Source organism: Ambystoma mexicanum, chromosome 2p, assembly GCF_040938575.1.
Source record: "Ambystoma mexicanum isolate Mex_15411 chromosome 2p, UKY_AmexF1_1, whole genome shotgun sequence".
NCBI classification, from domain to species: Eukaryota; Metazoa; Chordata; class Amphibia; order Caudata; family Ambystomatidae; genus Ambystoma; species Ambystoma mexicanum.
In genome coordinates this window covers 341,232,889-341,258,524 of record NC_090923.1, presented here as the reverse complement: position 1 = coordinate 341,258,524, position 25,636 = coordinate 341,232,889, and the positions used below count along the sequence as shown (strand labels likewise).

General features: G+C 46.4%; 1 protein-coding gene across 1 annotated transcript in view; it reads left to right on the top strand.

The window, feature by feature from the left end:
* ASB14 (ankyrin repeat and SOCS box containing 14) overlaps window positions 1–24,645 on the top strand; it is a 453,165-nt gene extending 428,520 nt beyond the window's left edge. The window contains exons 9-10 of the mRNA XM_069643678.1: window positions 3,251–3,404; window positions 24,163–24,645. Coding sequence (XP_069499779.1) covers window positions 3,251–3,404; window positions 24,163–24,341 — 333 coding nt within the window. The 3' untranslated portion in view covers window positions 24,342–24,645. The remainder of the gene's footprint in view (window positions 1–3,250; window positions 3,405–24,162) is intronic.
* The last annotated feature ends 991 nt before the right edge of the window (window positions 24,646–25,636 follow it).

Genomic DNA, 25,636 nt, shown 5'->3' with positions numbered 1-25,636 from the left:
TCCAATGGTGTTAGAAAAGAGTGCCCCAGGCCAAGTAAAATGTTCCATGAACATCCGGAGAAACACAATTGATACAGGGCCTCATTACGACCCAGGCGGTAAGTTACCGCCTGGGCCGTGACTTTACCACCATGGCGTAAACTATGTTTACGCCATGGTGGTTGGCGGATTTACCGCCCCATTCCGAGGTTGGCGGGGCGGTAAGTCCCCAATCCCCATTTACCCTTCCCCATTCCCATTTTTGCCCCATAGGGCATAATGGGAGTGGGGAAGGCGTTACGGTGGCGTAATTAACTCCATGGTCCCTTAGCGCCATGGATTTTAACACCTGCTAAAAGCAGGTGTTAAATCCGCCATGGCGCTAAGGGACCTCGTACTCAGGCGGTAAGGGTCGGCGCTGTTTACGCCGCCGTAAAACCCTTACCGCCTGAGTCGTAATGAGGCCCACAGTGTTTAAAGTTTGCATGTTTTCGGCACGCTGGCTTCTCCGCGAGAGAGTTCTAGAAATCTGAAACTGATCCCTCCACATGCAAGTCAAAAATGACAGTCCATCGGCTCCCAGCAAAGTGTTCCTTTGCCGGGTACACAGTGTTTCAATTTAACCACAAACCAGGGAAGCAATACATTCAACAGGACTTTCAAATCTTACCCAGATTGTTTCCAGTGTGTAAATCACATTCCTAGGGAACAGGAGACCTAGCACTGCACAGTTAACACCAGAGAGCCGAGAATTGGATACTTCAATCTAGGGTGGTTGCAAGCCAATTACAGGCTTGATCCAACCCATTAACATCAAAAACAGCCAGGTGTCACAGGCAGCAGCAAATCCCAACATTGCCCTAAATATCAGACACAGTTGTGGCCCTAACCATGTACCCAACCCATGAGGAGCACTATGACACCCACATACACCAGTCAGCCAGCGTGGGTAGGACCGGGAGGCTCGAGGGGTTTACCAGTGGTTGGAGAAAGTCGGAACAGGCTGAGGCTGGAGATACGGTACAGGAGAGCAGTAGGAGGTGGTGAAAGTTAGAAGGATCAAGGAGGAGGTGATAACATCAAAACAGCAGGAAGAGGTGCTTACATGAAAGGGTTAAAGTATAGCGGAAGATGTGGTAATAAAAGATGTTGCAAGTACAGTGGCAGAGGTAGTAACATCAGGGGTTGAATGTACCGCAGATGAGGTGGACACATCAGGCGGTAGTTACAGCAGAGGGGTGGTAACATCAGGAGGTTAAAGTGATAAAAGAAGGAAGTGGTAACAGGTGGTGAAGGTGGTACAGATATGGATGAGATAGTAAAATCAGGAGGTGAAGGTCATACAAAGACAGTGGAGGTGATAGCGTCACGATGTGACAGTGGTACAGGGAAGGAGTAGGTGGTGACAACAAGAAGGGTAGGCGGTACAGAAGCAGCGATCACAATTGAAGAGGAAGGTGATTTAGAGATGGAAGAAATAACACCAGGTGGTGAAAGCAAGCCTGAATGTAAGAGGTAGAACAGCTCACCACACAGTCCTAGAGAGGACCGGGAGTTGGAGCAAAATCAGAATAGGCCCTTTGTATTTGTATTTTATTCATTCATATAGCGCACCTGGCCCAAGGGCATCCGGGTGCATCACTTAACACAGAAAACGTAGTACAGATTTACAGATAATATACAGGAGATGGGGTTATTACAAGTTAGATTCAATTTCACAGTTATATGGACATCAAAGTTACATATGTACATCAGAAAGTAATCATTAATTAGGCCTGAGCATAAGGGTGGTTACCGAACAGTGTGACTCAAGGGGGTGGTCTTGGGCAGATAACCAGGCTTTAGTCTGCCTTTTGAACGCTGGGAAGGAGGGTTCCGCTCTGAGAGGGTTAGGTAGAGAGTTCCAAAGTTTCGCCGCCAAGACTGGGAAACTTATCCGCCCCGTTCTCTGAAGGTTGAAGTGGGGTATAGAGAGGCAGTTAGACTGGGCGCTTCTGAGGGGTCTGTTACATGTGTGGATGGTAAATCTATTGGCCAGGTAGCTAGGTGCCTGATTGACGAGGCATTAATGAGTTAGTGCCAGAGTTTTAAGAGATACTCTTTGTGTTACTGATAGCCAGCGGAGACTCTGTCTGGTGTCAGAGATGTGATGATTCCTGCAGCTCTAATAGCATTGTCTTGAATAATCTGTAGCTTGTTAAGGTTGTCTTGGTTAGTACCAAGATAGAGGGCGTTGCAATAGTCGATTTTAGACATTACCAAAGTCCTGGCTGAAGTGGTACAGTTAGCTGGTGATAAGAAAGGGCGGCAGGCTGTAATGAGCTTGCAGGTATACGCAGTGGAAGATACTGAGTTGGTTTGCCTAGAGAGGGAGAGGGTGGAATCGATATAAATGCCTAGGGTTTTAGTGTCCATAGTAACTTTAATGATGTTGCCATCAATGACGAAGGATTTAAACACGGGGTCAAGTTTGTTGAGTCTTTGATGGGCGCCTAAGATGAGAAGCTCTGTCTTTTCGTCATTCAGACAGAGTTCATGTTGCGCCATCCATGTTTGGATGACTTGGTAGATGGAGTTAGCAGCGAGTGTGTCGGCTGTATGATCACCAGGGCAGGCCTACAGAGATACCTTTTTAGCTCCCCCTTACATTTACTCCTGCATATGCATCTGCTGATAAAACTACATTCCCGAATCAGTCTTGAAGCACAGGATACAAAAACCCCACAACCAGATATCTGAGGGTTCGTAGCACTATATACATGCTAGATTATTATTATTGTTATAACATGTTTGCCACCCGTCAAGGATCAACAGGAAGTGGCTATATGCAAACATATGCAATGAGCCCAATTGTATTGAATGGTTCAATATGCACTTGTAACTGTGATTTATTGTGGGACCTAATGGATCCTCACAGCAGATTGGAGCAACATAAAACTTAGCAAAACAAATAAATAATCTATCCACTATGTCCAATCACCAATTAGTGGGCAGATAATTCAGGACCGACTTGATCACTTTTGTTTTCTCTTCAAAGTTCTGCCTCATTGCTTATGAGAATTTCCGTATTATTGTGATGGATCAGCAACTTGTGGTGTTCATTGCTAGCTCATCTATTGAAGGAGGAATGGGGCGATCCACTCAAAAGAAGTTGGCAAACATTTAAGTAATATGAGGTTTATTTAATTGAAGAGTGGTGTACTGTGCATGCAGAATACATGATTTTTTTTTTGTAGCACCCTGTTGACCTTCTCCCTGGTTCTTGTCTCAGTTCTGTGAAGTGATAACATTAACCTGGCTGCGTCATCTTTCCGGAAATGTGGTGCGTGCGTTGCTTGATTACGTCGATCATGTAGAACTCTGCTCCAAGTTGAAAGGCGTTCTCCTAGAACAGACGCTTTGGCCGGAAATCAATGCAATTTTGTGTAAGTATTTAAACCCACTATGCTATTTAATCCCTCATTAACTCAAGTCATGTAATTCCACACCATAGTTCTAAAGCAGCATTGTTCATTGGACTGTTATATGAACTCCTTTGAATTGATACGTCTACACTGCTTTTGTGGTGCCTGTGCATCCCTCTTGTGTTGTTTTGTTAGAACACTAGCTGTATTTTAAATATTGTGCATTTATCTGGTCATTTACCAGGCAGCCATTGGATAATATTGGGAGAAGGTTTTCCCTCCTTCGGGTCTGTGATTCGTCAGAAATGTCATATGACTAGCTGATCGCTGGTTCAATTCCATGCACCCATCTAGAAAATATCAATCAGTTTCAACACGTGACTGCAAGACCATTAATTTGAAAACCCTACTTAAACCAAAGAACACTTCTCACCTTTTGACTAATCCTCAAATTCTCTCCATCTTACTCACCAGACACACAAAACAAACAAGCCGCTTTCACACGGCTTTAATACAAAATAAGGCCCCCTGCCTAGACTTCAAACTTCAGAAAGTTACACCTCTAACTAGAACTGGCATTGTATTGTATTGTAGTTGACATTTATATAGCACCTTTTACAATTATTATAGTCTCAATGCAGTAGTGGTGTGATCGCCCTCAGGGACCGAAGTGCAAAATGTGGGAAATCACAGAGTTGGATTAGAATGCATGTGCGCATTTGGCCCACGATAAGGCTTTGGAGGTCTGGCCGGGCTCCGTTAAAAAAAGCAATCCACAAGGTCAGGCATATGAAGGGGTGCGGAGAGAGGTCAGGAGAAAGCGTGAGTACAAGAGACTCGTTATGTGTCCAGCTGGCCCGAATTTGTCATAGGTCTTGGCTGCATTCTGATGGCAAAAGTGCTGAGGCGTACTCTGGTGTAAGTAAGTAGGCGAAACAATTATGTGACCAGGGAGACCGAATTTGTCATAGTCATTGCTATATTCTGTCGAGTGTGGGTAGACATGCCTGCGGCCCATGTCCACCGGAGTGGTGAGTTTATATGGACCTAGAAACTCAGATGGAGGTTTGTTGTAGAAGCACTTGTTTGGTCAGGTAGTGTCATCCTCTGTCGATTCTTGCAGCTGCGACAAATAGCCAGCGACACACGCTAGCCTTCACAAACTACCACTAGTAGAGCACAGGCTATACTTTCAATCTCTTCCAGGTGGAGAGCATGGGAAACCTTCACAATTAGTGTGCACGCGCTGATCCTTAACAATGGCTACAAGTACCATGAATGGCAAAACATAGCACTATGAGCACAAGGCCACCCCTCTGGGCATGAAGTATTCAAAGTATTCACTGCCTCCAGTACTTCACATATGGAGGGCTCACAAGCACGCAGAGCTCAGGGTACATCCGCTCCGCATCCTCACCACAAAGCACTGCAATCTTGCCTTTCCTTCTACAACTTGAAGGACACTGCCTGTCCAGGCCACTTAGGATCACAGAAGGCTGCAAGAGTCACCCCTAGCCTGGCCTCTAGTGGCTTTGTTTGCGTTGCACTATGTGAGGGAAAGATTGCAGTCTATGGTATGCTACCTATAGATACAAGGGCCTGAACCAGAAGTAATATTATGTGGCAAGTAGGAATGGAATGTATTGTTTGTCTAGGGAACACTATACCAATTTACCTTAACTTAATCATACCAGCTAGCACAGAATACCAAAGTTTGTTTTATATACATATGAACCAAAAGATATGATACCGGATTCTCAGCTGTGTTGTAAGGAGCACCCTTGAAATGCACTCAACCAAGCAATGACGTATGCATGGAGCAATGAATATACTTTCAGCAAAGCCTGTTATTCATAAACACTCACACAGAATGATCCAAAATGCAATGTTTATTCATGCTAGAGATCTAGTCACCGATATATTTGTCAAAACTCCAATGCAAATACTTGCATTGATAAAACAGTTTGAATCTTTTATCGTTGGTCAATTAAACTCTATTTGTCACTCTTCACATTCCATAGGGAAGACAATTATACATTTACAATTAGTCACATGGCAAGTTGCACGTAATGCAAAATGTATGTTGACTCAAATGTGGCCTCAGGACTATAAATTACCTTTATCCTATGGACCTTGGCTGTTTCACATTATTATGCTTTGTGTAAGCTGGATTTATGTCGGACTATGTCAGACAGGTGAATGTCCGCTATGTCCGCTACATAGTGATCTCTTTTCGAGCTGAAGCTGCAGCCATTTGCAGCCTGGCACTGCTGCCTGCATCCCCAGCGTGACCATCACCACCATATCTGTAATGCGGCCCTTTGTTACAAAGCAGTTTCTTACCCGGTCAAAAAGAAAAATTGGCAAGCTCTTTATCAAAGAAAGCTTGGCCCGCTGTTGCTGATTCACTTACTGCCCACAAGGAGGAAGCCCTACTTTAGTAACTATCACTGGGATACTAGTGGTGAGTTTCTATTGGCAGGCGGCACGAAACTCATTGAATTTATTGGTTGTTCCTGAGAAAGTCCCGCCTCTGGACCCTGAAAGTTTCTATTGGCAGGCGGCACGAAACTCATTCAATTCATTGTTTGTTCTTGAGAAAATCCTGCCTCCGCACCCCGAAACACCATAGGGACGATTCATGGAATTTGTGCGCCGAAAAACAGGGATTTGTGCGCCATTCTGCCCGCAAATCCCCATTTGTTAAACTGGGATTTGCGGGCAGAATGGCGCACACATCCCCGTTTTTTGGCGCACAAATCAAGGACCACATCGACTCCCTGGCTCCTGCCCTGGCTGACTTTTGCAACCACTCCTTCGCCTCTGGAGTCTTCCCATCCCACCTCAAACACTCCGTTGTGCACCCTCTCCTTAAGAAACCCTCTGCCGACCCCTCCTGTCCGGCTAACTATCGCCCAATCTCCATCACTCCCTTCCTGGGCAAGCTCCTGCAGAAACTGGCCATCTCCCAGCTTAACCTCCATGCTGAAGCTGTTGATAGTCTCCATGACCATCAATCTGGCTTCAGAGCGGCCAGAAGCACGGAAACTGCTCTCCTGAACATCCGTGAGGACCTGCTCTTGAACCTCGACTCCAACACTCCTTGTGTTGTCATTCTGCTCGATCTCTCTTCTGCCTTTGACACTGTCAACCATGCCATCCTGCTCAACCGTCTCCGTAATAACCTGGGTATCACTGGTCAGGCTCTGGCGTGGCTGACCTCTTTCCTTTCCAATCGACCCTCCCAGGTCCAACTTGGGTCCTTCCTCTCTGACATCCTTTTCTCCACCTGTGGCGTTCCCCAGGGATCTAATCGCTCTCCCTGGCTGTTCAACCAGTATCTGGCACTCCTTGCCCACTGCATCGCCGACCTCTGCCCCAACTTTCAGTGCTATGCGGACGATACCCAGCTCATTTTCAGGCTACCCTCGGCCTCCTCCTCTCCCTCCCTCATCTCTGACTGTCTGTCTGCTATCCAGGAATGGTGTGCTGCCAATGACCTCTGCCTTAATGCTAGTAAGACTGAGATCCTACTCATCGGCACACCCACTCCCTCCTTCCCTGCAGCTCTCTGGCCGGCCCTCTTCCTGCTCCTACCTGCAAGGCAAAAAACCTCGGGGTCATCTTCGACTCTACACTCTCCTCTCCTCATATATCTGACATCTCTAAGAAGTCAAATTACCAGCTGCACCTCCTCAGAGGTATTCTTCCCTTCCTCTCCTTCCCCCAGAAGCTCACTGTCTCCCGAGCCCTGGTTCTCTCGAAGCTGGACTACTGTAACAGCCTCTATCTTAATCTGCCTGTCTCCACTCTCCGCCCTCTGCAACTCATCCAGAACAGAACTGTGAGACTTGTCCTTGGCCTCAAGCCCAGGGACCGTATCTCTCCAGGACTGAAATCTCTACACCTGCTCCCAGTTCAAAACCCTCTGCATTGTCCACAAGACCTTCTGGGGCCTGGGGCCTAAATACCTTCAGCTCTCGATTCCTAAATATCTTCCTTCCCGAGCCCTACGCTCATCCGTCTCCAACTCCCTCAGGGTCAGCCGCTTCTCGAAGCAACAAGCTGGGGTAGATCTCTCTCTGCGGCAGGGGCCTCCCTCTGGAACAGCCTTCCTGCCTCCCTGAAACTTGAGGAGAACCATCTCCGGTTCCGGAAGCTCCTCAAAACCTTCCTCTTCACTTCTGCTTTCTCTCTCCCTCTCCCCTGCTAAATTCTTCACCAAAACTGCACTGATTCTGCAACTGGGCCACTCGCACCGACCTCGGTCCTGGGCCCAGTCACTCTTCACTTGCACTGCCTCCCTGGCAACCCCTGCACTGCGGGACTGTCTCTGTATCACTACAGCCCCCCCAGCACTTGTCTGCACTTACCTTGCACTTGCCACCAGCTGGCCCTATTTATTTATTATTTTATTTCTATTCTACTTATTTGTACTGCACTCCCTTCCCCCCCTCCCCCTTCCCCTTGCACTTTTTCCCTTCCCCCTACCCCTGCACTTGCGCGGTCTGAATGACACCTGGCCTAGTAGAATCGTTGTCTGTCTTCCCCTTGTTCCCCCCTCCCTGCCTCGTCGCGCCTTGAAACACTTGTGTATAGGCGCGTTACAAATGCCATATCATATCATCATATCATATCAAAGCTTTGACAAGTAGTCATCATAAAGTTTTGATAGGTATATATGCATGACACTTGCTTAAAGGATGTTTAATCTACACAGTAATGCCCCTGGATACAGTGGGAATTTCGGGCAATACTTTGATTGCATTATTCCATAAAGTGATCTTTATTGTTGCAAAGAAATTTTGTATTTGATTTATAAACTGCAACTAACTGACTTGTGATGCTAAAATACACCACATGTAAAGTGGACCTTTGTAATCAGCGCTAGCTCGGTAGGTACGCATGTTTCATCGGACATGCCAAATCAAGCATGCAGTACAGAAGTGCATGCGCAGGATTATATCATCTTTAATATAATATTGCCAGACAGGAGAACATGAACGGGCTAAGTGTACATTACAACTTTGCATGGGTACTAACATACCACCTTTCGTTCAGGAGTTGCTAGTCATGGCTATTTTTCTGTGCATTCTGGGACTTGTAGTCCTGGATTTATGACGGGGGAAATCCAGGACTAAAATGAGAAGTCAAAACCAGGCCGAAACTATATCTGCCAAATGGAATGGCACATGTATGATTACATGCGTTAAATTACATTACCTCCCCATCCTTCTTCCTCGTCTCTGTACTTGCGTCATTGTTATTGTTCGGGAGAATTCTCACACAAGTGCTAAATCCCCTCTACCTTAGACCCCTCCAGCTCTTTTGTTCTATTTTGGGGCTTTGAACTTTTCATTTTCAATGTGTTTTACTTTTGTGTCCTTTGGTTTTGGAGTTTTAAAACAACTCCAGTGGCATCATCTTTTTCTGTGTGTCACACAGCACCTTGAGTGCAGTGGCACAGGGGTGTCTTTCAGACACCCCAAGGTTTAAATACCTTCTCTGGGACTGATTTACGTCTCCCAGAGCATGTAAAGTTAAATTGGCTTTACTAGTCTTTTTAAATATCCTGACCCAGCACTCACTATCTTCCCATAGAGTGCTGGAGGGGTTGTCTAGCTTCCCCTGAGTCAGAACACTCCTTTAACAGTAAAATGTTACTTTTTCCTACTGTAAATGGCTGGTGGCAGTGGTTTAGATCAAACACCCTGTGCTTAGTTAGTCTCATAGGAGACTTGAATGCACTCTGGCGTGATTGGCCGGCCGGCTGTCTGGCATGGGCCAGCTAGTTCTAGTTATGGTACCTACAAGGCAGAGGGCCTTACAGGACAAATGGATAGGACCCTTGAAGATTGTGGGAAAACTTGGAGAAGTCAAATATCTGGTGGACTTAGGCAATCCTAAGGAGGCTCCCAGAGTCTTTCACACAAACCGTTTAAAGCTTATGTCTCAAGACCAGAAGTGGGAGCTTTGCTTCTAGCTTCAGCCCAAGAGTAGGAGGAGAGTGAACCTCTACCTGACCTACTCAGAGGCCTGCCTTTAGTTGAGAAAATAGTTCATCTCTCTTCTCATTTGACACCTGAAACACAGGAGGAGTGCAAGTTTCTGTTAAATCAGTTTGCCTCCCTGTTTTCACTATCACCAGGCTTGCCCCTTTGGGGCCAGCATGATATTCTCACTAGTGACTATTTACCTGTTAAAAGCAGAGGTTACAGGATGTCAGATCATGTAAGATCCCACATAAATGAAGAGGTCAACAAGATTCTTGATCTCGGGGTAATAGAGCCCTCTACCAGTCCATGGTCTTGTCTGGTTGTTCTAGTACCAAAGGCAGGATCCAAGGAGTTGAGATTCTGTGTGGTCGATAGAGCTCTTAATGCAGTCACCAAGACTGTTGCCCACCCTTTACCAAGGGCAGATGAACTGGTGGACAAACTTGGTTCAGCCAAGTACCTCAGTACATTTGATCTCACTTCAGGCTATTGGCAAATAGCACTGACAAACCATGCCAAGGAGAAATCTGCGTTCTCAACCCCAGCAGGCCTCTACCAGTTTAAGGTAATGCCGTTTGGACTAAAGAATGTACCTGCTACATTCCAAAGGATGGTTAATCAAGTTCTGAATGGGATGGAGGACTTCTACATGGCATACTTGGATGACATTGCAGTGTTCAGCCCTACTTGGAAAGAACATGTTGACCACTTAGGATATGTTTTGCAGGCTCTTGAGCAGGCCCATCTGGCCATAAAGGCTAGTAAATGTCAAATTGGTTAGAGCAAAGTGGTCTACTTTGACATGAGGTCGGAGGAGGTGAAATCAGGCCATTGCCTAGTAAGGTACAACATGTACAAAACTGGGCCACTCCTACTACTCAAACCCAGATGTGAGCCTTCCTAGGCCTCACTGGGTACTATAGGAACTTCATAGAGAACTATGGGACCATAGCTTATCCCTTGAATGTGGTCTCCTCTCCCAAATTCCATAAAAAAGTCAGGTGGAATGAGGAGTGCACTCAAGCATTTGAAGGCCTAAAGAAAGCCCTTTGTCAAGCTCCAGTCCTAAGAGCTCCTGACTATCACCAAACCTTAATTGTGCAGACAGATGCATCGAATACAGGTATAGGTGCAGTTCTTAGTCAACTGGATGAGAAAGGTAGGGAGCACAAAGAAGCAGATGATTCAATCTATGAACCCTCCCGTCCCCTGCACACTTTCAAATGTGTGGACTAAGTCCACTACTCAATTTAAAGAATAATATCAGAAAATAATGTAGACCAGATAATTCAATTCTGTACAACAGAATAAAGATTTATAAAGTATATAGTCAATGTTCATTCACAAAAAACACAAGAAAACAATATCAGGTAAAGAGGCAAACATTATTTTGTTGCATCAACAGGTCACAATCAATTTTGAAACAGTGGTAGAATCCAATTCAAGTGGCGACGCATTTCGAGGAAATTGTCCCCTTCTTCAAAAGGCCAAAATCGAATTCTTAAAGCAAAAGGAAAAGAAGAAACATTTGTATATAATTGCAAATGATGTCTTAGCATTAAGATGTTGTCCATAAGCTATATATTTCTGTGTCATTAGTTAAACAATCTATGTCATTTTTTAGTGTATCTCATAATTTAAAGACAAGGAGAAAAAGAAAATCCATTTAATGTGCCCTATGCCGAATGGGCATATTCAATCATTATTCACAAGGAAATGGTTCCGGTTTATTTTTATACCGTTACATTATTTATATCTATGCAAGGGATTCACTCTGGACCGCGATTTGACAGTCAAATGACATGGACACCCCGTGACTGGAGAAGATTAAAGGTATACGTGTTTATTCTAGAGACTCGTATAGCCCACAGTAGGGACGAAAATAGGCAAAAAATAACAGATTCTGTTTACCAAACGAAACAGTGTATGCCGAAATTCAAAGTACCAAAAAATGGAGATACCGATTCCTGGGAAAAGATGGGCTTCCGTGGTAAAAATGCTTCAACTTGGAGAGCAATAGATTACTGTGGTAACAGAAAACAAACAAACAATAGATGGTGTAAAAATAGTCAACTAAAGAGCAATAAAAAGGAACTAAAACGTGTCCACCGATTATACCTGGAAAGTAAATGATGGCTGAGGATAGATCCTTATTAACGGGAGTAATTAGAGACGAACAGTCATCGGTGCAGGCAAACGTAAGGCAGCTGTGCTTCCAGTGGAAGATTGGATATGCGTAAATTGGTCTGCAGGTGCATAAGGATAACAAAGGCGTCCCTTACGTTCCTTATATATACAATTAGGTTAAAAAAATAACTTCTAGCAGACGATATATAGATTACCTTGTAATTATGTCCTAAAGAAGAACTTAGTAGGTTAGACGAGCGCTGAGAGTCAGGGTGCTCAGGCAGGTTATCCGGCGGCTGTAAATATACGCCGATCAGATTATATGCACTTTCGGGTGTTAAATGACCAGGTGAGCAAACTCACGATCTGTCTGTATATATATCTGGATCCCTGCAAGGAAGAAACAATAGGTTAACCCGGCTGACGGGTTGAATCTATAATCCATATGTTATCCTGGGGTGGGGATAATAAAATACCACTCGTTCTTACCTGCATCCAGGGGGACTGTTCTAAACAGCAACTTCTGTGAGGTAAGGTGTCTTTCCTATGCAGCTATGGAAACGGTGCATATTCACGGGTATCTACAAATAGGTGTAACGGTAAATGACAGACTCAATGAATAACGTCGGAGTGCAGCCATCTTAGGCTGATGTAATAACATTAGAAGGCGGCCATATTGGAGTGTGAGTGGCGATCTGAGTTAGACAGATAACTGGAGAGGTAGCTATTCTCAGAGGGTCCGAAAAAATATTAAATCCATTAAAAGCAAAAGCAAATATAATAAGGAAGAACAAGTAAAGAAGGTATAGAGTGTTAGGTACCATATTTAAGATAAATTGATATATGAGGTACTCCAAAAGATGGAGCATGTGACCCTATCTAAAAATGGGGTAAGCCCAAAATATGTCCATGCTGTCAAATCGTCGGGGCGAGGAACTACCCAATCCATATGGGGCTAGTATACATTTCTTCCAGAAAACTCAAATGGATATCTTTTACAAAATGCAGAGAATGTTATAGATGGACTAATGTACAGTACATCCAATTTAACACAAAATGTTCAAGTGTTCTTACACAATTTGACCATAAGTGAGACATATCATAAAATGATATCTGATGGAACAAAAATTACAGTACAAAGCTGATTCTTGACACGGAATTCACAATCGGATATAGTTTAATCATCTCCAAAAACCATAGGTCTAGCACTGGTAGCCTAGTGTTTCCTATTTATAGGAAGCAATTTAAAGTATTGAGGCCCCATGGTTGTAAAGAGTCCATTCTGTCGATCCAATACGCCTCTCTTTGAAGTAGGAGGGATTGGTAATCTCCACCCCTTGTTGGTCATTTTACAACTTCAAGTATCTGGAATTTGATTTGTGCAACTGAGTGTTTTTCAGCGTTAAAGTGGCGTGCTACTGGCGAGTATTGATTATTACATCGTATGTTTGATTTATGTTCTGTTAGTCTTGATTTTATGGGTCTTTTCGTCTGGCCAATGTAGTCTTTCCCACATGGACATTTCAGCAAATATATCACTCCTGATGACAGACAGGTAGAGTAATCTCTAAGCTTAATTTTCTGGCCACTTCTTGGGTGAGTTACCACATCTCCTTTGATAACGTTGTTGCAATGTGTGCATCCCAAACAGGGGAACGTACCTAACTTCTTAGTGGTTAAGAAGAGTTGCCTCTCCTTTGGCGCACCCCATTTGTTTCATCAGCAGGAAGGTGAAGAAACCTGAGACAAGGTGGGCAACCATTGAGAGATAATGTTGTTCTATTGTGTGGTCACTGAAGAGGTTTAGACCATACTTGTATGGATCTACTTTTGTGATTCAGCCTGACCACCAACCCTTGAGATGGTTGATGCAAATGAAAGGGGAACACCCAAAACTACTGAGATGGTCAATCAGCTTGCAATGGTTTGATTTAACCATTGAACACAGGTCAGGGTGTCACCACCGATATGTTGATGGTCTGTCCAGGATATTTGACTGACCGGAGTAAGGAGATCCACACAGGAGTGGATTAAATCCTCCTGTCCCTTAGCCTGGGGGGTTGGGGGAGGAGGGAATGTTAGGGAGAATTCTCAAAATATGCTAATTTCCCTTATTTATTTTTTTACATTTTTAAAGCGCTCACACAGCCCGCGGGCATAGAGGCACTGTTACTGGAATTGTTTATTTAGTTGCGTAATTGTTTTTGTCTTAGTTGCATATTTATAACGTGCTTAAACACCCAGAGGTTTCTAAGCGCAGACCCGGGATCAAACCTGTGTTGCTTCGTGTCGTCTTGCTTCCAAGGTGCTCACGTTGCCGCTGAGCTATCCTACCTTACCTTTTGAGACCCCCAGCAACTTTGCTGGATTTCCAGGATTTTATTTTTTACCTGGGAAGAGTGCAAGTCTTTTTTTCCCACTCATCCATGTATTTTGTGAGTGTTTTACTTTTGTGTTCTTTGGTTATGGAGTTTTAAAACAACTCCAGAGGCATGTTATGTTATGTTATGTTACCATTTCTTGTAAAGCGCACGTTCGCCAAAAGGCATCATGGCACTAGTGAGAGCGAGAAACAGAGGCATAGCAAAATCAGAACAAGTGAGTTTTAACATTCTTTCTGAACTCCAAGTAATTAGGAGTTTTTTGATGACAAGTGGAAGGCCATTCCACAAAAAAGCTGCAGCAATGGAGAACGCCCGTCCACCCACCCGATCACGATTGTATTTAGGCACTATGAGCTGTTCCATAGTGGCAGAGCGAAGATTACGGGCTGGATGGTAGCGGGAAAATTTGGCTGAGAGATATTCAGCTCCTTGACCGTGAAGGACCTGGTGAAAAATACACAAGTGCTTAAACTCCACCCGCTGAGCCACCGGGAGCCAATGAAGTGACCGCAACACTGGGGAGATATGTACACCATAAGGAGTGTCAGTGGCTACCCGGGCAGCCAGATCTTGGAGCCATTGCAGTAGTTTGATCAAGCTCTTGGGTTGGGCTAAATATAGGGAATTACAATAGTCTATCCGTGATGGTACTAAAGCTGCTACCAATGGGGGGCGCAGTGGAGCCAGGATCAGAGGCAATACCTTCCACAGCATTTTCAGTTGGAGATGACCAGCCTGACAAACAACAGACACTTGTTGGTCCGTAAACAGTGAGACCGATAACACAACACCCACATTTTTAACCTTTTTTACCAGAGGCGGCAGGGGTCCCAAAGAAGGAGGCCAGAAGGAGGACACCCAAAGAGTGGGATCTGCAGGGTAACCTACCACCATCACCTCAGTCTTATCACCGTTCACCCTGAGCCAATTGTGGTTCATCCAATCTCCAATGGCTGCCAGACACCCCCGCAGGCACAACGACACTTCAGGCTGAACAAGATCTAAACGAATCAGTAGCTGAGTGTCGTCGGCGTATGAGTAACATCTTATGCCGAAGGAGCGGATGAGACACACAATGCCCAGATGTAAATATTGAACAGAATCGGCGACAAGGAGGAGCTTTGGGGCATCCCACAACTGAGGTGACGGGGGGGACAGAAAGAGAGGCATAGAGAGGGTCTGTGTCCGATCCGCAAGGAACAACTGAAACCAGGCTAGCACCTGCCCAGAGATACCAAATTGGGCAAGAAGAGATAACAGGATGGAGTGGTCGACCATGTCAAAAGCCGCTGAGAGATCCAGCAGAATCAGGGCTCCCATTCCACCAGTATCCACCAGCCTGGTCATGTCGTCCAAAACGGCGACCAGAACACTCTCTGTGCCTCAACCAGGACGAAACCCAGATTGAACAGGGTCAAGAAGATTAGTAGATTCAAGAAAAGTAGATAGCAAGGGGGACACCAGTGACTCTAGGCGTTTAGCCAGGAAAGGAAGGAGAGAAATAGGATGAAATTTAGATGGAATAGCAGGATCTAGAGTAGGTTTCTTTAGGAGGGGGATTACCCTGGCTGACTTCCATTCACGTGGGATAGAACCATTCTGGAGGGAGTCGTTAATGGATTTCGTAATCTCATATAATAGGGTGGGAGCGACCTCTTTCATGACCCGTAGTGGGATGGCATCCGAGGGGGAGCAGGACTTAATTTTCTCGATGGCCGACAGTACAATTTCATCATTTTTTTCTGTGTGTCACACAGCACCTTCCGTGCAGTGGCACAGGGATGTCTTTCAGACTTCCCAAGGATTAAATACCTTCTGTGGGGCTGACTACCGTCTCCCAGAGCCTGTAAAGTTAAATTGACTTTACTAGTCTCTTTAAATTTACTGGCCCAGCACACACTATCTTCCTATAGAGTGCTGGAGGGGTTGCCTAGCTTGCCCTGAGTCAAAACACTCATGTAACAGTAAAATGTTACCCTTTCCTACTTTAAATGGCTGGTGGCAGTGGTTAAGATCAAACTATCATGATTCTTCCCGACCGCTAGCAACGGTAGCAAAAAATCAGGTCTGCCATGTTTTTCAATATGGCGCCCAAGACATATCTGTAAAAACAGACTCCGGTCATCTTTTTTCGCCACTTCTTTTAGGAAAGGTCCTTCTTGTGTTTGTCTCTGCGTGCCAAACCAGGGTTGGCCCCTTTGTCCGTTGGCCTTTGTCGGGCTTCAGTGCTGAAGCCAACCTCTGGCGCCTGAGTGTCTGGGATGGAGAGGATGTGAGGGAGGTGCCCGAAACTCCCTGGGCTTAGTATCCTAGGAGACCTGAATGCACTCTGGCGTGATTGGCCAGCTGGCTGTCCGGCAAGGACAGCCACCCTGCTGTGTGACTGGCAGCCAGGCTGAAATGAATGGGGGAAAACTGTTTAAATGCAGGTCTCTGGAACTTGGAAAGCAGAATCGACCACTGGAACGAAAGAACGGAAGACAAGCTGAAGGAAGAGGACTGCTGCAACTCCTGGACGACCGGTGAAGCCCTGCTGCAGGTCCGAATTGCCTGAAAATCCATCGACAGAGAAGCCCTTCTGATGGTAGAATTTTCATCGGAAGCGCTGTTGAAAACCGGATAGCCAATCCGAGGGATACCAGCTCATGTTCTTTAAGGCACTTACACCTTAAAACGACATTTGCCAAACTTGTGGCCTCATCCCTGGGCAGTGCAGGAACCTCCCAACATCCTCCTTCTTGTCCCCACGACTGAAGCTCAGGAACAGCGAGATCTGCTCGAACTGCCAGGAACAACTGCCTCAGCTACAGCTCTTCTTCGCTTTAAAGGTACTGTGCAAATGCGGTCCGGAAATCTTTTCGGCCACGGAGAAAGTTTGTGAAACTTTCCCGACTTTGAAGGCTTGTCCTTCCCTAAACATTTGTCAAACTTTTCACCTAGCCAAATCCTTCTAAACACTGTGGCAAAGACTTAACCGTTTACTACCAGAACTGTGCTCTCCTATACAAAGACTCTGAACCTTTGACTTTGGCCCAGGCCTATGAACTGAATTGCTGGTTGTAGTTTACTGAAACCCTTTGCCCTGCCTATGCAAGTATGTGTGCTATTCATTCTTATAACCTTATCTTTTTACCCCTTTTTAAAGTATTTGAAGTGCCATTTTGCTCCCACTTCAGGGGAGCTAAACTTGTTCAGTTACTTACCGGTTCTGTAATTGTGGTTTATTAGTGTGTGATATTCAGCTGCTCTTGCTAGTGTAATGTGTTCAAACTGACTGTGTAAATAATGGATATTCTTTTACCAAGAAACCTTGAGTAAGTGTTTGTTTGAACCATTGTATTTGTTGGTCCTTTGTCTAACTTGTTCTACTGCTCACTCAACTCTTGAGATAAGGCTGGCTGCTCAGCTATCGCTACCACTTGACTGTGTAGTACAGGCTTGTACCAAAGGTGAAATTTTGCTTACACTTGTAGTCTTAATTGCATGTAGTGTTCCCAAAGGGTACTGCATGTGATTCTGCCTAACACTCACCCACTCTAACCCTACCCCCCACTACCTCCAACCCCTACTTTCTCTACCCCCACCCTACACCCAGTCTCTGTACCCCCTCTCTCTACACACATCCACCCTACACTCACCCACCCTATCCCCACTCTCTCTACCCCCACCATCATACCCCCAATCTCTACCACCAGCAACCCTCTCTACCCCCAATCTCCCTACCCCCGCTCACTCTACCGCACCCACCCTACACCCACTCTCTCTACCCCACTTACCCTACCCCCACTCACCAAACCTACCCCACTCACCAACCCAACCCTACTCTCTCTATCCCCACTGTCTCTACCCCAACCACCCAACTTACCCCACCCACTCTACCCCCAGCCATCATACCCCCACATTCTCTACCTACATGTTCTCAGTTTGTCCTACCCCCACTCTCTATCCCCAACTTCCCACTCCCTACCCCCACTCTCTACCCCCACCGCCTACCCACCCTACCCACACTCTCTCTACTCCCATCCACCCACACACCACTCACTCTCTCGACACCCACCCACCCTACCCTCACTCACTCTACCCCTACCCACCCTACCCCCACTCACTCTACTCCCACCCTACCTCCAATCACTCTACCACTGCCCACCCACCCTATCCCCACTCTCTATCCACCCCCACCCACCCTACCCCCACTCTCTCTCCACCCACACCCACCCTACCCCCACTCTCTCGAAACCCACCCACCCTACGCTCACTCTCTCTACACCCATTCTCTCTATCCCCAAACAACCCCCACTCCCTCTACCCCCACTCACCAACCCTAACCCCACTCACTCACCTTACCCCACTCTCTCGACCCCCAACCACCCACCTTACCCCAATCTCTCTACCCCACTCACCCACCCTGACCCAAACTCCCCACACCCACCAACACCCACTCTCTCTACACCCACCCTGCCCCTACTCTCTGTACCCCCACTATCTACACCCATCTACTCTACGCTCTACCCTCTCCCACCCTATACCCACTCTCTCTAACCCCACCATCATAGCCCCACTCTCTACCCTCAATCTCTCTACCCCCAATCACTCTACCCCACCCTCTCTATTCTCACCCACCCTACCCCACTCTCTACTCCCCACACACCCTACCCCACTCTCACTCACCTAAACCACCCTAACCACTCTCTCTCCCCACCCACGCATCCAACCCCCACTCTCTCTCTCCCCACCCAAACTCCACTGTCTCTCCCCCACCCACCCTACCCCCACTCACCAAACCTAATCCCACTGTACTCCACTCTATCCCGACACACTCTACCCCAACCACCCAATTTATGCCACTCTCTCTATCCCCACCCACCCTATCCCCACTCTCTCTACCCCCACCACCATACCCCCACTCTCTACCACCACCCACCCTCCCTACCCCCAATCTCTCTACCCCCACTTACTCTTCCCCGCCCATCCTACCCCCACTCACTCTACCCCACCCACCCTAAACCCACTCTCTCTACCCCCACCCACCCTAACCCCAATCTCTCTACCCCCACTCACTCTTCCCCGCCCATCCTACCCCCAATCACTCTACCCCACCCACCCTAACCCCACTCTCTCTCCCCCACCCAACCCCCACTCTTTCTCTCCCACCCACCCTACCCCACTCACCAACCCTAACCCTACTCAACCACCCTACCAACTCTCTCTATCCCCACTCTCCCTATCCCCACCCAACATATCCCCACTCTCTCTACCCCCACCCATCCTACCCCCACTCACTCTACCCCACCCAAGCTACCCCCACTCTCTCTACAACACCCATCCTACCCCACGCTCTCTCCCCACTCACACATCCAACCCACACTCCCTCTCCCCCACCCAACCCAACCTACCCTCACCCCCAACCCTACCCACTCAGCCACCCTACCCCACTCTCTCTATGCCCACTCTCTCTACTCCCAACCACCCAACTTACCCCACTCTCTCTACCCCCACCACCATACCCCCACTCTCTACCACCACCCACCCTACCCCACTCTCTCTCACCCAACCCACCCTACCCCACTCTCTCTCCCCCACTCACCCATCAACCTCTGTTCTCTCTTTCCCCACCCAACCCCCGCTGTCTCTCCCCGACCCACCATACCCCCACTCACCAACCCTCTCTCTGTAACCCCAATCACCCAATTGACCCCACTATCTCTATCCCCACCCACTCTACCCCCACCCACCCTACCCCACTCTCTCCCCCACCCACCCATCCAACCCCACTCTCTCTAAAAACCCATCTCTTTCTACCCCATCAACCCACCTTTCCCAACTCTCTCTACCCCCACCCACCCAGTCTACAAACTCTCTATACCCCCTCCCACCCATCCTTCTCTCTCTACCCCCACCCTCCCACACTTCCGCCTCTCTTTACTACCACCCACTCTTACAACTCTTTCTACACCCACCCACCTGAAATCTCTACCCACACCCACCCTCACCACCCCCTCTCTCTACCTCTTGCACCAGCCCTACCCCTCTCTATCCCCACCCACCCTATCCCCTCTATCTACTGCCACCCATCCTACCCCCTCTTACTCTGCTCAACCCAACCCGCTTTCTCTTTACACTAACACACACTATACCCCTCTCTCTAGCCCCACCAACCGTAGTCCCTTTTTCCATACCACATCCTACCCCCTCTATTCCCCCAACAATCCACCTTATCCCCTCTCCTCTCTCATCCTTCTTCTCACACTTGCACTTCATTTCTTACCCTCTCACCCTTTTCTGTCATATTTCTTCTTGCTCATCGCCGATGGCACGTTCTGCCATTGGCTTCCACCCTTGCTCTATTCCCGTTCTCATTCTATTGCACACCTGCACCCCTTATCTCATCCTCCTTTTGAAACATTGCACTATCCTCCTTGCACCCTGGTGCCTATAAATGCAAAATGCAAGGAATAGCAGTAAACACCAAAACTATTGGCATTGCCAATGCTTGCTTTTCCAAGTGAGGAAGTACTAGGGGTTCGTCCAGGATTATTGGATTTACCATCAATAGAGAAGTATTTCCCTGTATGCCCTGGGTGTGCAAGTTAATAACTTCCTCCATCATTGGCAAAGACCTCAGGAACTTAAGCAAATAATTCTTTCTATTTTGATTCTGAGCTGCCTTATATATTCTTTTAGGGCGTTTCTTTCTTCTCGGTTTAGCTTTCTTGGTCAATGTGGTAGCCTAACAAAATGGTGAAGATGTATTGTCTAAGTGACTTATTGCTCCCTCTTCAAGGTTCGAGCTAGCAGTTTGTGGTTCATGTAAGATAGGTGAGGCACAAGACCCCAAGTGACCCTCAACGAAAGGCAAAGGACTGTTCGGCATCAAACTAGCCACTTCTCCAGGACCTACACCAATGCCTGCCGCTATAGTCGGGCTATCAGTGTCCAAGTCAATAACATTAATGTTAAATGGCTTTCCCCTCTTCTTTTTGTTTTTGGTATTTGCTAGGCTCAACAGTTTTTGAATGTTTGGACCTATCGGTGTGATTTTCAGGGAGTTGTCCTAGACTGTTTCTTTAATGTTATCGTAAAGCCTCAGTAATGATTCCAACACCAGATGTAGGGCTGATATTGAGGCCAGTCCTAAAGGGTCCAGGTTGGGTAGATGTTGGACTCATGCCTTGAATGTATGTTTTTTGGCGTGAAGAAGTCATGTAGATCAGGATCATTGTAATAGATGTCCTCCCAGAAAGATCTGATTCCATCCTGGAAGTTGATCGTGTTTAGCGCACAAGATAGTAGCAGTATTTAGAGTATTTACTACCCCCACTGGTGTCGTTTAAATCACCCATATCCCTGCACGAGCGTAGAAAAGACTCATCCAGGACAATGGAATTGTCGAGTGCATTTTGCTGTGATGGATCTGCTGAGTTTTTATGGTAGTTTTGCCCGGTATTGCACTAGATGTTGAATCTGCTGCCACGGAACCATCGCTGGAATATTAAAGCTCACGGTGTGTGATATATGGGGATTGGGGTCTGTAGTCTCTATCAGTCCCCCCCCCTATTAACAAGGGAACTAGATGAGGCCAAACATACGCCAACATTCCAGTTGGATGTACCTGCTGATCCATTGTTGAATATGACTGATACAGTCTTCCGGTACGCCGACAGTATTTGGAGAAAAATCTACAGGTTTGCAGAAAGTTTATATTTTTTATTGTTTATGTTGTTGCTTTTTGTAATGATCTCCCCTTGAACACTCACTGGCAAAAGTTAACATTGCCATTGGGAGCATGTTTATGTTGAAATCGTGTATAGTATCAAGGTCAGTACTCATCATGCGCTTACTGTGCAGTGCCGTTGCCATGTAGTTTTACAAATATGTAAAGTGTAGACAACGATTGCCAAAAACCGTTGTGAAGAATGCGATGTGTGCCCTTCAAAGAGAGTTACACTTCTCGGTTTCAATCCCTGGATCACGGTCAGGAATATTCGATCATATGCATCCTAGGCACCAGATGTGCATTCATTTGAACAACGATTGCCGGTTAAAGGCAAGCAATCAAAGTAGTTTCAGGACACTTACTGCTTACTTTCCCGATACTGCAGGTCTGGGTCTCGCCAGCCTGAAAGTGCCAGAAGATGTTGGGGTGTGCCACGACAGTAAGATAGGTGAGGTGGCGAGAATTACAATGTTCACTCCTCACAGTCCCAAAGGAACACAAGAACACTCAGTCACACACCACAGTGCTCTGCTTGAGCCGGGAGTATTTGCAGCTGACACCTCCTTTCAATGGTAGAAGCGATAGAAAGACCTGCTGCTCTGGTAGCGCACTGTAACAATGAAATAAACAATGTCGCTGAATCCGGGTTCACACAAGAACACAGCCACACCCCACCGTGCTCTGCTTGAGCCGGGAGTATTTGTAGCTGACACCTCCTTTCAATGGTAGAAGCAGTAGAAAGACTTTCTGCTCTGGTAGCGCTCTGTAACAATGAAAGAAACAGGGCCTCATTCCGAGTACGGCGCTAACCAATGGCGCTATTAACGCCTTGGTTGACGCCGTACCCGGACCGGCAGCGCCTTGGTGGATGGCGGAATCACCGCCCCATTCCAAGGTTGGCGGGGCGGTAGTTCCCCATTCACCAAGGCTCTTCCCCATTCCCAAATGAGCCCCCATAGGGCTCAATGGGAATGGGGAAGATGCAAATAACGGTGACCGTTCATTACGGTCACCGTTATTGACTTGGAGGCCCCTTTGCGCCCTCGACTTTAACACCTGCTCAAAGCAGGCGTTAAGGGCGAGGGCGCAGAGGGAACTCGGAGTATGGCGGTAAGGGATTACCGCCACCGGTCTCGTTACCGGTGGCCGCTATCCCTTACCGCCATACTCGGAATGAGGCCCACAATGTCGCTGAGTCCGGGTTCACACAAGAACACTCAGCCACACACAACCGTGCTCTGCTTGAGCCTGAGCCGGCAGTATTTTTAGCTGACACCTCCTTTCAATGGTTAAAGCAGTAGAAAGACTTGCCGCTCTGGTAGCACTCTGTAAAAATGAAAGAAACAATGTTGCTGAGTCTGTGTTCGCACAAGAGTACTCAGCCACACACCACCGAGCTCTGCTTGAGCCGGGAGTATTTGTAGCTGACACCTCGTTTCAAATTGTAGAAGCAGTAGAAAGACTTGCCGCTCTCCATTTCTTTCACTGTCAACAAAAGAAACCACTTTAACTTGCCTGCCTGAATGCAAAAGTATAGTCAAGAGGCCAAGGGAGACCAGGCCTGTGTGAATGGGGCAGTCTTTGGCAGGCAAGATTTACCTTAGTACAAAAGTGCGCAGATGATCCTTTCCTGGAGTTTCCTTGGATGGAGGCCATCAAGAGCTACAGAAGAAGAAAGAAGCCCAGAATGGAAGAAAACAATGCCAACCAGAAGTGCAGAAGGAAAGGAGAGCAGTACCCTATCCAACTTGTACATACATTTTGCCTATGGTGACCCATACTTTATTTTCTAAAGTAGAAAGCCGAACACTTCGGTAGGCCTCGTTTTAGTTACAGCTGAACATGCTGTGTTGCATTATTTTATAAGCATGTATCTGTCTAGTATAGTTGACAGTTATAAAATATGACATAGTATGTTCTGTCTGTGTGCCTCATTTAATAAGTTTAGGCCAGAGAGTAAGTCATTTGTTTTAACAGGACGAATACATTTGACTAACATCTTGTCCGTTGGATCAGTAAAAAAAAATATTCTGCACCCCTGCAGAAAGGTGTATTTTGGGCGGGGAGAGGCAGGTGGTGGGATGGAATGGATATATGGATTAGCATAGTCCTGGGCGGCCAATTGGTGGGTAAAAAAAACATCACACCTCCCTTCTATCTATATTCCAATGTAAAGTTTTAGCTTGTAGGTGGTGATAAAATGTCACCAAACAGCTCAAACTGAAAATGGGCGAAACATTTTTTTTATAAAAAACATCCTGCAATCAGCATATTTGTAAAGTATATTCACTAATCTATGTGCAAAATAGACATATTGTTGGATGTAATGCTACTATGAAAGCATGTGAACAAAAGACAATATTGATAACCATGTCATTCTAATGATCTACAGATGAATAATTATGGGCAGATCCCAGTGCCATTAGTCACCACAGAAACATACAGGTTAATACGAGGGAATGTAATCAAACAAAAATTCCTCGTTGCGCAAAGATGCCCTGCTCTAGATAATACATGCCTTGCCTGGGCCTGAATAAAACCCTCTCTTTCCTTTGCAGTGAATCCTCGTCCCTTGAAGCACCTTTGCCGTTTGAAGATCCGCAAATGTATGGGACGCCTGCGGCTGCGGTGCCCGGTTTTCATGACCTTCCTGCCACTACCCGAGCGCCTGAAGCAGTACGTGCTGTACAAGGAGTATGACCTCTATGCCCAAAGAAGCCCGGCAGGATCCGCATAATGAGCTCCACTGCACCAGCTCATGCACCCCAACATTGATCAGAGGAGTGACTGAAGTCCCTGCAAGGCAGCCGTCGAGAGGAGTTCTATCAAACCTGATACAAAATGACAATTAAAAAATCATAGCACGCCGTACCAGGGTCAACAGCGCTCTAAAAACTGGTGTGACCAAATATGCATGCCAAGTGCTGAAATTAACCGAAGGAATAGAGTAAGGATGGTACATGTTAAATGTGACACAGAAAGCCCAATGGTGAAAAGTTGATGTCAGCCAGACAATACCATGCCATACCTGACCCAAGCTATGCCAGAGGTAAATCTAAAAGTGACTGTTTCTTCTTCTCAAATGAAGACCTATAAAAGAGAGGCAGTGTCAATGTCGGATTCAAAGTCTCCTTATGCGATATGGGAACCGCCTTCCAAACCAATATTCTGCTGTAGCTCAACATAGCAGGGCGCAGGTTGACCTGCAATTCAGATACTTTTCAAGCATAATGTTGAAGTGTGCAAAAGTCATTCAAACTTTGCAAATCCTTTGGGTAAATAGTCGCATCAGAAGAGGCCTTTAAAAGAAACGGTGAGCCTTCCTCATCCACCTGGATTGCCTGCTTTTGATGGCTAGTCTTGTGCATTTTCTGGTGTTTTGCCTTCACCTATCCGGGCCAGTCACATATATGGCCGGTCAGTTTTTTGAAAATGACATTAGCATCTTTGATTGCTTGGTATATCTAGTGTTGAAGTAGTAGAAGCACTAGAGCCGCAGATATGCACGTTGCGTTTGTGTAGTTGTGGCTAACACCATGCCGCACGAGGCTAGGTGGTCCACTTTCTAAATTAAGTTTCAAATGTGCGAACCAATGAAGATTGCCCATGCTTACTGCACAGGTCAGTCTTCGTTCTGTTGAAGACACGGATGTGAGCATTGTGCTATTCTCTCTTTATTGCTGCCCATCCAGCATTTCACACTTTAAACATTTAAACAGGGTTTTTTCTTTTTAGAACCCCAAGAAAGAAAAAATACTATGTTTAAAGGTTTAAAGCAGGGGTGTTGCTAGGTCTGGAAAGGTCCTGGGGCTACGCCAATGTCAGAACTGTCGGGACTGGGGGCTAGCTAGCAGTGCTTTAAGTGGGGTAAGAAATTGAGGGGGGCCCTCGTTTGGGGGCGTGGTTTTCATTGTGGGCGTGGCCCAAAAGTGCACAAATCATAGTAAGGTGCGCAAACAAATATATAAATGTATGTGAGCATTTATATGTTTGTATGTGTACTACTATGGTGTGTGTACTTTTCAAGCCATA